At 47.1% G+C, this 14,213-nt stretch overlaps 1 protein-coding gene across 2 annotated transcripts in view; it reads left to right on the forward strand.

Moving 5' to 3' along the window:
• The window catches only part of LOC140194700 (SLAM family member 5-like), a 43,634-nt gene extending 29,665 nt beyond the window's left edge, over window positions 1-13,969 (forward strand). The window contains exons 4-5 of one of the 2 annotated variants that reach the window (XM_072251956.1): window positions 11,737-11,871; window positions 12,273-13,969. In XM_072251956.1, coding sequence (XP_072108057.1) covers window positions 11,737-11,871; window positions 12,273-12,346 — 209 coding nt within the window. In that variant the 3' untranslated portion in view covers window positions 12,347-13,969. The remainder of the gene's footprint in view (window positions 1-11,736; window positions 11,872-12,272) is intronic. The other variant, XM_072251957.1, reaches the window with a different exon arrangement.
• The last annotated feature ends 244 nt before the right edge of the window (window positions 13,970-14,213 follow it).

Here is a 14,213-nt window from a genome sequence, read left to right on the forward strand (position 1 = left end):
ATCACTGAGTGTGTGCCTTCAGGCTTCTGTACCTCCTACCTGATGGTAACAGTGAGAAAAGGGCATGTTCTGGGTTAATAGGTGTCCTTTATGCTGGACGCTGCCTTTCTGAGGCAGCCACTCCTTGAAGATGGCTAGTACCCTATTTGGAGCTGACTAACTTTACAACTTTTTGTAGCTTCTTTTGATCCTGTGCAGTAACAACACCCTCCTCTCCCCACCCCCATACCAGACAGTGATACAGCCTGTCGGAATACTCTCCTTTTGTAGAAGTTTTCGAGTGTCTTAGTTGATAAACCAAATCTTCTCAGACTCTTCATGGAATATAGTCACTGTCTCGCCTTCATTATCAGTACATCGATATTCTGGGACCAGTTTAGATCATCAGAGATCTTGACACCAAGGAACTTGAAATTGTTCATTCTCTCCACTTCTGATTCCTTTATGAGAATTAGTTCATGTTCCTTTGTCTTGCTCTTTCTGAAGTCCATAATCAGCTCTTTGGTCTTACTGACATTGAGTACATGGTTGTTACTGCGACACCACTCAACTAGCTGGTATATCTCGCTCCTGTACGCCCCCTTGTCTCCATCTGAGACACTGCCAAACAATGGCCGTATCATCATCAAATTTATAGATGGCATTTGATGTGTAGCTAGTCACAAAGTCATGGGTACAGAGAAAGTAGAGCAGTGGGCTAAGCACACATTCCTGAGGTGCACCAGTGTTGATCGTCAGCGTGGAGGAGATATTATCACCAATTCTCACAGATTGTGGTCTTCCAGTTAGGAAGTCAAGATCCAATTGCAGAGGGAGGTACAGAGGCCCAGGTTCTGTGAATTATCGCTCAGGATTGTGGGAATAGTGTTAAACATTGAACTATAATCAATGAACGTAGGTATTTATATTGTTCCAGGTGAACTAAGACCATGTGAAGACCTATTGAGATTGCATCGGCCATAGACCTACTGTGGCAACAGGCAAATTGTAGTGTGTCTCGGTCCTTACTGAGGGAGGAATTCATTCTAGCCATTACCAACCTTTCAAAGCATTTAATCACTGTAGAGAGTGCTAGTGGACTCTAGACATTAAGGCAGCTCACACTACTGTTCTTGGGCAGTTGTATAATTGTTGCCCTATTGAAGCAAGTGGGAACTTCCACTAGTAGCAGTGAGAGGTTGAAAATGTCTTTTAACCTCCCGCCCGTTGTTGGCACAAGTTTTCAGAGCCTTACCAGTTACTCCATCGGGGCCTGCCACCCTTGTAAGGATTCATGTTCTGTAAAGACAGCCGAATATCAGCCTCCGAGTCAGAGATTACAGGGTCACTGGGTGCTGCAGGGAATTTCACAGCAAAAGGCAGCTAACTATAGGCGAGTTAGTTTAACATCTGTAGTTGGAAAAATGCTTGAAGTTATCATTAAAGAAAAAATAGCGAGGCATCTGGAAAGAAATGGATCCATCAGGCAGAGACAGCATGGATTCAACAAGGGCAGGTCCTGTTTGACAAACTTACTGGAGTTCTTTGAGGATATAAGGAGCACAGTGGATAAAGGGGATCTGATGGACATTGTTTACTTGGATTTCCAGCAGACATTCGATAAGGTGCCACTTAAAAGACTGATCTGTAAGATAAGGATGCACAGAGTTGAGGGTGATGCATCAGCATGGATAAGGAATTGGGATACATGTGTGTTTCTCTGGTTGGCAATCAGTGGTGAGCAGTGTGACTCAGGGGTCGGTGCTGGGTCTGCAACTGTTCACAATATACATTAACCATCTGGAAGAGAGGACCGAGTGTATTATATCTACGTTTGCTGATGACACTAAATTGAGTGGAAAAGTAAATTGTGCAGAGGATATGGAGCATCTGCAGAAAGATATAGATAGGTTAAGTGAGAGGGCAGCAGACTGACAGATGGAGTACAATGTTAGTAAATACGAGGTCATCCACTTTGGAAGGAAAAATGGAAGAGCAGATTGTTATTTAAATGGTAAAAAAATTGCATCATGCTGGTGTGCAGGAGGACTTGAGAGTGCTTGTGCATGAATCACAAAAGGCTGGTTTGCAGGTGCTGCAGGTTATCAAGAAGACAAATGGAATGCTGGCCTCCATTGCTCGAGGGATTGAAATTAAGAGCAGGGAGGTTATGCTGCAACTGTACAGGGTACTGGTGAGGCTGCATCTGCAGTACTGTGTGCATTTCTGGTCTCCTTACTTGAGGAAGGATATAGTGGCTTTGAAGGCGGTGCAGAGGAGGTTCACCAGGTTGATTCCAGAGATGGAGTGTTAGACTATGAGGAGAGATTGAGTTATCTGGGACTGTACTGGCTGGAATTCAGAAGGATGAGAGGAGATCTTATAGAAACAGATAAAATTATGAAAAGGATAGATAAGATAGGGGCAGGAGAGTTGTTTGTACTGGTTGGAGAGACTAGAACTAGGGGACATAGCCTCAATATTCAGGGGAGTAGATTTCAGATGGAGATGAGGAGCAACAGCTTTTCCAAAGAGTGGTGAATCTGTGGAATTCTCTGCCAGTGGAGGCTACCTCAGTAAATATATTTAAGACAAGGTTGGATAGATTTTTGCATTGTAGGGGAATTAAGGGTTATGGGGAAAAGGCAGGTAGGTTGAGGTAAGTCCATGGCCATATCAGCCATGATCTTTGTGAATGGCGGAGCAGGCTTGACGGGCCAGATGGTCTACTCCTGCTCCAATTTCTTATGTTCGTGCTATTGGGTTTCGCCTTGTAGGAAGTAATGTCCTGCAAACCCTGCCAGAGTTGACGTGAATCTGACATCGCCTCCAACCTCGCTTGAAATTGTCTCTTCGCCCTTGAAATAGCCCTCCGCAAGTCATATCTGGTTTTCTTGTACAGACCTGGGTCACCAGACTTAAATGCCACAGACAGTGAGTCTCCTGATTCATCCACGGCTTTTGGTTTAGGATTGTACAATATGTTCTCGTAGGCACACACTCATCCACACAGGGATATACGTGTGCACTCTTAGTTTCTCTTTTAGTGAAGCATGCACATACGACAGGGTGGCGTAATGACGTGTACTGTTCACGCACTTCATGCATATAACCTCCAGTAAATTAGGTAAACAGACAAGAATTCTTAATCGAACCATATATTTACAATATTACTGTAATATTGAACACACTACACTCCTCCCTGCTTAGCAAGAATCTCCAACTCAGTTCATTTGTGTATTTATTTATTGAGATACAGTGTGAAACAGGCTATTCCGGCCCTTTGAGCCGTGCTGGCCAGCAACCCCTGATTTAACCCTTGCCTAACCATGGGACAATTTACAATGACCAATGAACCTGCCACTGGTACACCTTTGAATTCTATATTTTATATATAAAAAATACAACTGCTATATACACAGCTACAGCAGAGTGAATTTTAACCTGCCCCATTCAGGTCTAAAGAGTTAATCGCTGTGGAGGATTTCTTACTCTTTCCTGACAAGGGGATCACTCTGCCAGACAACGCAGGGCATTCCCGGGGACGGAGAGGCACTCTTGGCATCTTCTGGATGTGTTGGCATCCTGAACAGTGCATGGCAAGTTGCTTGATCTGCTGATCTATCGCAGGCCACCAGACAGAGCTTCGAGCCAACACTTTTACTTTGACCCCATCTAGATGACCAGCATGTTGGTCCTCCAACACTTCAGCTGTCTGCTTGGATGGTACAAAAACTCTCAAGCCCCACATAAGGAAAACTCCATCAAGGGCAGGTTCAGCCCGGCACTGGTAAAAATGGAGCAACTGGAATTTCTGCAGCACACTCCAGCCACTTTGGGTGGCCACGTAGATCAGAGACAGTGTGGAGTCCCTTCTGGTTTACCTTTCGACCATCTCTGCCGTAATAGGGAGACCTTTGATTTGCATGCAGGAGAATATGTCAAAAGGTGTGTCCTCATTTGTAAATTCTGCACGTTGTTCCTTTCTAAGGGTCAACGGGACAATCCATCAGCATTTCCGTGATTAGTTGTCCACTTGAATTTGATCTTGTCATCATGTTTCTTGGGCTCTAATGAACAGAAACATCTCTGCATTTGTGCAGCTGTTGTCAGTGGAACTCCCGTCTGTGGATTGAAAATGGACACCAGTGGTTAATGAACAGTAATGAGGGTAAACTCTATCCCATACAAGTACTGGTTGAAATGTTTTACACCCCAAATCAGACTCAAGCCCTTTCTGTCAATCTGTGCCTAGTTTTGTATCTGTAGTGGTCAGCGAGCGTGATGCAAAGTCTATGGGAATTTCACTTCCATCACTCATAGCAAGTGACATGGCTGAACCTATATCATAATGTGAGGCATCACGGGCAAATTTCACTGGAAGGTGTGGATAACCCTCTCACTGAGGCTTGTCACCAACATTGCTCGTTATCTAACTCTGGCCAACAGCCACGTGACTCAGTATCACATGGGTAATAGTCAGAAGACCACCTTCAATAAGCAACGCATATCTCAGGTTGGTATGATTCGGGTTTAACTAAATAGGAAAGTTGGAATACTGAGGGAATGCAGATTTGAGGTGAATGCTGTATCAACACTGCCCCGTGCCAATGTATTGTTCATCAGGAAATAACAGACCTTACACTGGCTTACAGTGTATGGTTATGCACTTTGGCAGAAAAAAGAAACGGGCAGACTATTATTTAAATGGGGAAAGAATTCAAAGTTCTGAGATGCAATGGGACTTGGGAGTCCTCGTACAGGATACCCTTAAAGTTAACCTCCAGGTTGAGTCAGTAGTGAAGAAGGCGAATGCAATGTTGGCATTCATTTCTAGAGGAATAGAGTATAGAAGCAGGGATGTGATGTTGAGGCTCTATAAGGCGCTGGTGAGACCTCACTTGGAGTACTGTGGGCAGTTTTGGTCTCCTTATTTAAGAAAGGATGTGCTGACGTTGGAGAGGGTACAGAGAAGATTCACTAGAATGATTCTGGAATGAGAGGGTTAACATATGAGGAATGTTTGTCTGCTCTTGGACTGTATTCCTTAGAGTTTAGAAGAATGAGGGGAGACCTCATAGAAACATTTTGAATGTTAAAAGGCATGGACAGAGTGGATGTGGCAAAGTTGTTTCCCATGATGGGGGAGTCTAGCACTAGAGGGCATGACTTAAGGATTGAAGGGTGTCCTTTCAGAACAGAAATGCGAAGAAATTTTTTTAGTCAGAGGGTGGTGAATCTATGGAATTTGTTGCCACGGGCAGCAGTGGAGGCCAAGTCATTGGGTGTATTTAAGGCAGAGATTGATAGGTATCTGAGTAGCCAGGGCATCAAAGGTTATGGTAAGAAGGCAGGGGAGTGGGACTAAATAGGAGAACATGGATCAGCTCATGATAAAATGGCGGATTAGACTTGATGTGCCAAATGGCCCACTTCTGCTCCCTTGTCTTATGGTCTTATGGTCTTATAAACTTTCAGTGCAAGTCCATTTACAGATATTTCAACTTCAACAAACACTTCAGAGAAGAAGAAAAGAAAAAAGAGCCCATTACAGTTCAACCAGTCTAAAAATGCACTTAAGCGTTGGAGCTCGTTTCTAAAGTAGTTGGGTGCATCACTTTACTCACGGTGATGAACCCACATCACCAGCCACAGTTTCATCTTCCCTCAGAAAATATTATGAACAAACTGGCCAACTCGTCCTCTGTGCCATTCATCTGCACATTCTTGCAACAGGGTCTGCCCTTCAGGCAGGATACGGCGCGTGTCTTCCCGTGTTCCTTTCCGCACCTTCTTCTTCCAACATCCACCAATCAAAACCAGCCCACTGTTCCTCAGAAGTCTGATCTCACCCAGCTCTCTCAAATGTTTCACGGCATCCCACTGAACAGACTATTACAACATGTTACAAAGACAACTCAATTGGCTGACATAACATTCCTAAACTGAGCAAATCTCTCCTTATCTCAGCAGAAGCCAAAAACACTAATGTATGCAGCTTAACTAACCAAACACACTGTGTTTGCAGAAAAACTGCTAACATAAAGTACCTCACAGCATAGGAGAAGAAATACAATAAAACATGTTCTTAACCCAGACATTACATGTAAGTACAGTTTCTGATGTCACCAGTTCCTTTGCCTTTTGGAAATCCACCTCACTTTGCTTTCTCCATTGCCATTTCTTCGTAATCTGTAGTAATGAATTCAAGGGGTGGAACACAGCAGCCAGGATTGGCAGAAACCTGTTATAGTAATTGACAAATCATAGAAAGGACTGCAACTGAGATACGTCCTTTGGCCTTGGAACATCCACCACTGCATGAATTTTCTCAGTGCACTTGTGTGTCAATGGTGTGACCACAATAAGAGATGCTGGGTTTAAAGAATTCACACTTGTTGCATCATTCACTGAGTCCATAATCTTCTAATCTTTTTAAGACTGTCTTTTGGTTTCGGAGATGCTGCTTGTCATTCTGACTGGTAACAATTAAGCCATCCAGGTAACACTGAGTGCCTGGACAGCCTTGCAACACCTAGTCCATAGATTTTTGCCAGAGTACAGTGGCAGTTGCTACTCCAAAAATTCCCCTATTTTAGTGATAAAGCCTTTAGTGAGGGTTCATGCTGAGAAAAACTTGGAACTTTTTTTCATCTCCATCTGTAGGTAAGCCTCAGCTAAGTCCACTTTGCTGAAGTGTTTTCCTCCAGAAAGGTTTGCAAAGATATCCTCTATCCTGGGCAGAGGGTATTGATCTACTTTCAGTACTGGGTTGGTGAAGACATTAAAATCTCCACAGATGCTGACAGACCTATTCATGGCTGCTGGACTACTCCCATTACCCATGGGCTCCAGGCAACTTGGAAAGAATTCCTTCAGCCTCTATGCAGTGTAGCCTACCAGCTACTTTGTCACAGATGGAATAAGAAACTGGACAGGCCTTTGGAAAACTTTGTGGTATTGTCATTTAATGCTCTTTTACCCTTGATGTGTTTGAGTTTTCCAATGCCATCATTGAACACCACACTGGCATCATCCAATATCTTTCTGAATTCACTTTCAGTTTTCAGTTAATACAAAGAAACACTATAGAATCAATGAAACCTGTGCACAAGATGAATAATCAATGAACAAAAGACAACAAACTGTACCATACAAATGTAATAATAAATAAGTAAGCGATAAGTATCAGGAACATGACATGACGAGTCCTTATATGTGAGCCCATAAGCTGTGGGAATGGTTCAGTGTGGAGTGAGTCAAGATGAGTGAAGTTATCCTTCCTGGTTCAACACCACCCATCACCCCCCCACACCCCGGTTCAAGACCAGAGAGAATAACTGGTGGTTGAGGGATAATAAATTCCTGAAGCTTGTGGGATGGGTCCTGAGGCTCCTGTACCTGTAAATTAACCCCATCTGCCTACACAATTTTCATATCCTTCTGTTTTCCTCACATTCACGTGCCTATCTGAGCAACTCTTAAAAGTCCCTAATGTATCTGCCTCTATCACCACTCAAGGCAGCTTATTTTAGGCATTCAGTTTTCTATACTTCACATTTTAAAAAGAGAGAAAAAAAACTTTCCTCTCACATCTCATTTAAAATTAACACCTCTCACTTTAAATAATGCCCACTAGTGTAACCCCCAGTAAAGATTTTACTCCTAATGTTGTAGGGTATTTGATCTAATGGTTTTCTGTAGAAGCAGTGTGTGCTGCTGGTAGTGTTTGGGCTACTGTTAAAGATAAGGGATGCTTAGGTATATTGTGTCCTCCAGTCAGGTTGGTGAAACTGGGAGAAGGTTCAAGAGAATGCTGGGGGAATGATTTTGTGAGAGACACTAAGAGGGGTCAAGATATTTTTTCCGTGAAAGATGGAGAGAGAAGCTCCAGGGAACTGGCCATAGGATTTGATCCGATGGGAATACACAATCTGATGCAGCCTATGAGGGCGAATTCTAGTCATGGTCAGGTTATCGGAAGATTTGTGCTCCAACCTGTGTACATTACACAGTGTAATTATGATGGGCCCTTTTGTTTTTTTTTAAATTTTCTTTACTAGCTGTTTGGTTGAGCTTTACTTTCTTTATAAGATACTTTTTTTATTATTGTATAGAGTGTACAGTCTGTTATTTCTTGCCACCTGGTGATGGCATGGGAGCAGTAATTACACAGTATTCACAGAAATCGGGGTTCGGGTGTGAGAGACATCCCAACTCCTCAGGTTTGATGGGACTAAAGTCATATCAAACCCAGACATGCAGAGTTTTCTCACCGCTGAGTCCAGCAGTGGTTAGCGAGGGGTTAACGAGCCGCGTCTCTAGGGAAGCCCACTGAAGAGGGGTTTCGTTGTGGGGCTATCGCACTAATTTGAATTTGTTGAATACTGTGTTACTGCTCTAAGAGTTGATCAACACACACAAAATGCTGAGCACCTCCAGCATTTTGTGTGTGTTGCTCGGACTTCCAGCATCAGCAGATTTTCTCGTTTGTGCTAAGAATTGATTAAGTGGGTTTGTGTTTAAGCCTGTGTTATCCAGGAAAGTGATGAAGATATGTGGTTATGGACGAGGCAGGGATTAAGCATTGGTGTGAATCAGAGATTGCCCATAACTCAGGCTTGTGTTCTGAGCAGGGTGGATATCTGCAGCCTAGATGAACTGTTGATTAGGGTTTTAAGTACAGTTAAAGTATTAGGGAAATCTACAATCTTGTAAGATCACCGTTAAAGTTCTAGGGAAAGCTACGATCATGCATGATCACAGTTAAAGCATTCAGGAAAGCAGTTTGACCAGAAGGTGGGCACAGATGTCATTTTAGTTCAGACTAGCGATGACGTGACTGGATTGGGTCTGCCCGGTACTATTGGGTTCCCAGGAGATGCGAGGCTGTGGACCATCCATACTTCCAGTGAAGAGGGGAGTGTAGGCGAAGGTTCTGAATTGGGAACCGAGTCTTCATTAGCAGGAGGCGGACACTTTAAAGACAAGTTGCTCTCGTTTCTGCGGAGTGATGGGAAGGTTTCTGACATGAAAGGTCCATGAGTCTTCCAGCGACGGGTGAAAGTTCTGTGTTGGTATCGGCAATTACATCCCTGGTGGATAAATAGCAAAGTGCTCCTCTGGAGAGTCAACGTTGTCGTAGGCTGAGAATATTCTCGGGAGTGAAGCCCACCCCGATGGGAGGAGGAGTATGAGACTTGGGTGGATCAGATATCTCAGCTGCTGGATGAGTGTCAGTGCCCTGATAATGTGAAAAGACAGCTCCGGCTGCTGAAGTGGTGATGTCCTCAAATGTCCTTTGCTACTTCTGTGGGCTACCCGCAAGCACTAGAGAGAGTTTTTGACAAAACGGGAAGCCCAGTGGAGATTATGACGGGGTTTAGGAGCATGTTCCAGGAGAGAGGGGAGATATTTCCTGCCTACATTTTTCAGCTAGATAGAAAGGTGCTTTGCTTGTAGTGTAAAGGAGCCATTCCACTGACTGATGTGAATCAATTAAGGATGGGCGAGTGGTGAAGGGAACACAGTCACGTAATATGATTTATTGAAACCTCCGACTGTCTCTTAAGATGTGCCCCCCGCCACTCCCTCAGGTGGAATCGGAAAATTTCGGAGAGACCCAGTGAGGGAATGGCCTGGCGTCTCAGTTCCTATCAAGGAAACGGTAAAGTGAAAAACCCCATTCCTGAAGGCTTAGTGGGGCCAAGTTCCAGTGTATCCCTACAGATCGAGAGTATTTATGCTGGAGCCATACTTGGCACAAGTTCTCAGGTTACTCTGCTGTACAGATCCTCTACAAACGGGATTTGACTCACTCACTATTGACACCACTCAGTGCGCTAGAGATCTGGGGCCTTAGCCTGATGACTACCCATATGATGGTTACTGGTTGTTGAAGCTGGAGTTTTCAGAGGCCGATGTGGCAGTAGCTGAGGTGCTTGTTGGTTAGTGTTGGTTTCTCCGGACCTGGTCGGGAAGGGTGAAGCTTCAATTCTTTAGGGAATAAATGCTCTTATCATGAGCAGCCTAGTGGGAGCCTGCAAGGAGAAAATTGGAGAGAGTTTTCTGAAACCTTGTCCATTCACCCGGTGTTCAGAGCTGTTTTTGAGAAAGTGCCAGCCCATCCTAGACTGGATAATGAGCACAGACAAGGAACTGTGTGGTACACTCAGTCCAAACCCATTGTGTTACGGGAATTTCTGTGTGTGTGTGTGTGTGTGTGTGTTTTCGTTTGGACAGACAGTGAATAACGGGGCACGTGACTGACTCAGGAACTGATTTCAACAGAAGAAACACATTAATGGAGGATGATCAGTGAGATGGGATGCTGGCGTGTGGAGAGGTAGAATGTGGCCGAGTGTGGGGGAGGCAGTGAGGAGTGATGAGTGATAATAGAGGGGAGGGGTGTGATGTGAGGAGTGATGAGGGCTAATGGAGGGGAGAGGAATGACATGAGGAATGATGAGGGGTAATGGAGGGGAGGGGAGTGATGTGAGGGGTAATGGAGTGGAGTGGAGTGATATGAGGGGTAATGGAGGGGAGTGGAGTGATATGGGGGTAATGGAGCGGAGGGGAGTGATGTGAGGGGTAATGGAGGGGAGTGGAGTGATGTGAGGGTTAATGGAGGGGAGTGGAGTGATATGGGGGTAATGGAGGGGAGGGGAGTGATGTGAGGGGTAATGGAGGGGAGTGGAGTGATGTGAGGGTAATGGAGGAGAGTGGAGTGATGTGAGGGGTAATGGAGGGGAGGGGAGTGATGAGGGGTAATGGAGGGAAGGGTGTGAGAAGTGATGTGAGGGGTAATTGAGGGGAGTGATGTGAGGGATAATGGAAGGGAGTGGAGTGATGTGAGGGGTAATGGAGGGGAGTGGAGTGATGTGAGGGGTAATGGAGGGGAGGGGAGTGATGTGAGGGGTAATGGAGTGGAGTGGAGTGATATGAGGGGTAATGGAGGGGAGTGGAGTGATATGGGGGTAATGGAGCGGAGGGGAGTGATGTGAGGGGTAATGGAGGGGAGTGGAGTGATGTGAGGGTTAATGGAGGGGAGTGGAGTGATATGGGGGTAATGGAGGGGAGGGGAGTGATGTGAGGGGTAATGGAGGGGAGTGGAGTGATGTGAGGGTAATGGAGGAGAGTGGAGTGATGTGAGGGGTAATGGAGGGGAGGGGAGTGATGAGGGGTAATGGAGGGAAGGGTGTGAGAAGTGATGTGAGGGGTAATTGAGGGGAGTGATGTGAGGGATAATGGAAGGGAGTGGAGTGATGTGAGGGGTAATGGAGGGGAGTGGAGTGATGTGAGGGGTAATGGAGGGGAGGGGAGTGATGTGAGGGGTAATGGAGGAGAGTGGAGTGATGTGAGGGGTAATGGAGGGGAGTGGAGTGATATGAGGGGTAATGGAGGGGAGTGGAGTGATGTGAGGGGTAATGGAGGGGAGTGGAGTGATATGAGGGGTAATGGAGGGGAGTGGAGTGATGTGAGGGGTAATGGAGGGGAGGGGAGTGATGTGAGGGGTAATGGAGGGGAGGGGAGTGATGTGAGGGGTAATGGAGGGGAGTGGAGTGATGTGAGGGGTAATGGAGGGGAGGGGAGTGATGTGAGGGGTAATGGAGGGGAGTGATGTGCGGGTGGTAGGAGTCAGCATTGGGGTGAATGGGAGTTTCCTTTGGCCAGAGGTGAGATGGAATCCATCCATTGATCTCCCATCATTGGAAACGTGAGGATGGAGTTATTCACAGAAGCTTTTCTCCTCTCCAGGTGTAGGTGACAATTTTCCAAAGAGCATCTCTGCACTCATCGCAATCATCAACATTGTCGGTGTCATTGTGGGTTTTATTTGCTCGTTATATTTCACCCTCAGGGGGAGTGCAACAGGAGAGAGCAGGTCTGCAGGCAAGTACCCAACAGTCCGACCCTTAAGACCGGAGATCTCAGCCAAGTCCGGGCAGGTGGAGCAGGGGAGGGGTGTAGGCAGGTGTCTCTCATCCTGACCCTCACATATTGGGACAAAAGGTGGGAGAAGGAATGTAGTTTGTGTCAGGGTGTGGGGATGAGAGGAATCGGGGCGCAAATGGGAGAGGGAGGAGGTGGAAGGTTGGAGGAAGGAATGAGGAGGTTAGAGGGAGCAGAGAATCAGTGCATTGAGAGTGGGAAGGAAAGGAGAGATGAGGGAGGCATTCAGGAGAGACGGAGGCTTGGCAGTGGAGGTGGTGCGGAGGGGTGACTGTAATTGGGGTGTGAAGGAAACTTTCTGGTGGAGGCAGGTCCTCATCTCCTCTTCCTCTGCTCCACAGACCCACTTCCCAACAGCTCCATTTGTGCAGAATTTCAGGCAACAAGGAGTTCAGCAGCAACTGGCAGCTTCTAGAAGGAAGTGAGATGGTAAGAGGAGATGTATTACCCCAGTGAAGGGAGTGGAACTGCAGACTGAACTCTTCAATCCCCTGGGACTGCTCTCACCGTGTGAAGGACAGCCACATTACCTCAGGACAAGGGTACTAGTTTAATCTCCTTGGACCATCCTCACCACCCCACAGACCACTGGATGTTGCTTGAACACAGGACAATCACAGGCTCATCGAGAGCCAAAGCTGAGCACCCTCCACAGTTCTGTCAAAGATTCCACAGAGCTGAGCAACATAAGCAAAGGCACAGTGAGATCCCGGGCAATAAACAAAGAGATTGCCCCTCAAACTGAACAGTGACCTTCATACTGGTTCAATCAAGGCAGCAAGATTCCATTTCCACCCATATACAGGGGTACCTTGTCCCCACACACCCAGCCACTGGATACACTGTCACTCCCCACCCTAAATACACACACGCACACACACACACACACACACACACACACACACACTCACTCAGTCACTGGGGTACTTGTCCTCCACACACTGTTACTGGGGTACACTGTCACACCCTCCTACACACACACCCAGTGACTGGGGTGCCCTGTTCCACCCCCACACAGTCACAGGGGCGTACACTCTCCACCCCATGCACCCGGTCACCAGGGGTAAACTGCCCTCCAAACATACCTGGTTAGCAGGGAGCAACAGTGTCCCCCAAACATACCTGGTCACACTGGGGTACACTGAACACCCCCCAACACACACACACAGACACTGGGGTACACAGTCTCCTCCCCAAGTGCCCAGTCACTGGGGTATACTTTCTCCCCACACACCCATTAGCTGGGTATACTGTCCACACACCCAGACACTGGGGTACATTGTCACCCCTTCACACACCCAGGTACTGGAGTACAGTGTCCCCCCTACACACCCGGTCTCTGTGAGGTAAACTGTTCTGCCCCCACCAACACACCCAGTCACTGGGGGAGTGCACAGTCCTACCTCCTCCACACCATGTCACCCGGGGAACACTGTCATCCCCACTGGGGTAAACTATCCCCCAACCAGGAGTACACTGTCCCCCCCCACACATCCGGTCACCGGGGGTTCACTCCCCCCACACTGGGGTACACTGTCCCCCTGCACACCTGGTCACTAGGGGTACAATGCCCCCTCTACACATTCACATACCCAGTGACTGGGGTACACTGTCCCCCTACACACACTCAGTGATTGGCGTACATTGCCCTCCCCACACGCCCAGTCACTGGGGTGCACTGTGCCCCCCACAACAGGTCACCAGGGAGTTCAATGTCCCCCACCAACACCCAGTCACCAGGGATACACAGTCTCCCCCTGCCCTCCCCACGCACCCAGTCACCTGGGTCCAGTGTCTGCACACACACAGGCACTGGGGTATGCTGTCTCCCCGGACACACCCATTAAATGGGTACACTGCCCACACACCCATTAAATGGGTACACTGCCCACACACCCATTCAATGGGTACACTGCCCACACACCCATCAACTGACTACACTGCCCACACACCCATCAACTGGTTACACTGCCCGCACACCCATCAACTGGGTACACTGCCCACACACCCATCAACTGGTTACACTGCCCACACACCCATCAACTGGGTACACTGTCCAAACACCCATCAACTGATTACACTGTCCACACACCCATCAACTGGGTACACTGCCCACACACCCATCAACTGGGTACACTGCCCACACACCCATCAACTGGGTACACTGCCCACACACCCATCAACTGGGTACACTGCCCGCACACCCATCAACTGGTTACACTGTCCACTCACCCATCAACTGGTTACACTGTCCACACACCCATCAACTGGGTACACTGTCC

Source organism: Mobula birostris, chromosome 3 (genome assembly GCF_030028105.1).
Source record: "Mobula birostris isolate sMobBir1 chromosome 3, sMobBir1.hap1, whole genome shotgun sequence".
NCBI lineage: Eukaryota > Metazoa > Chordata > Chondrichthyes > Myliobatiformes > Myliobatidae > Mobula > Mobula birostris.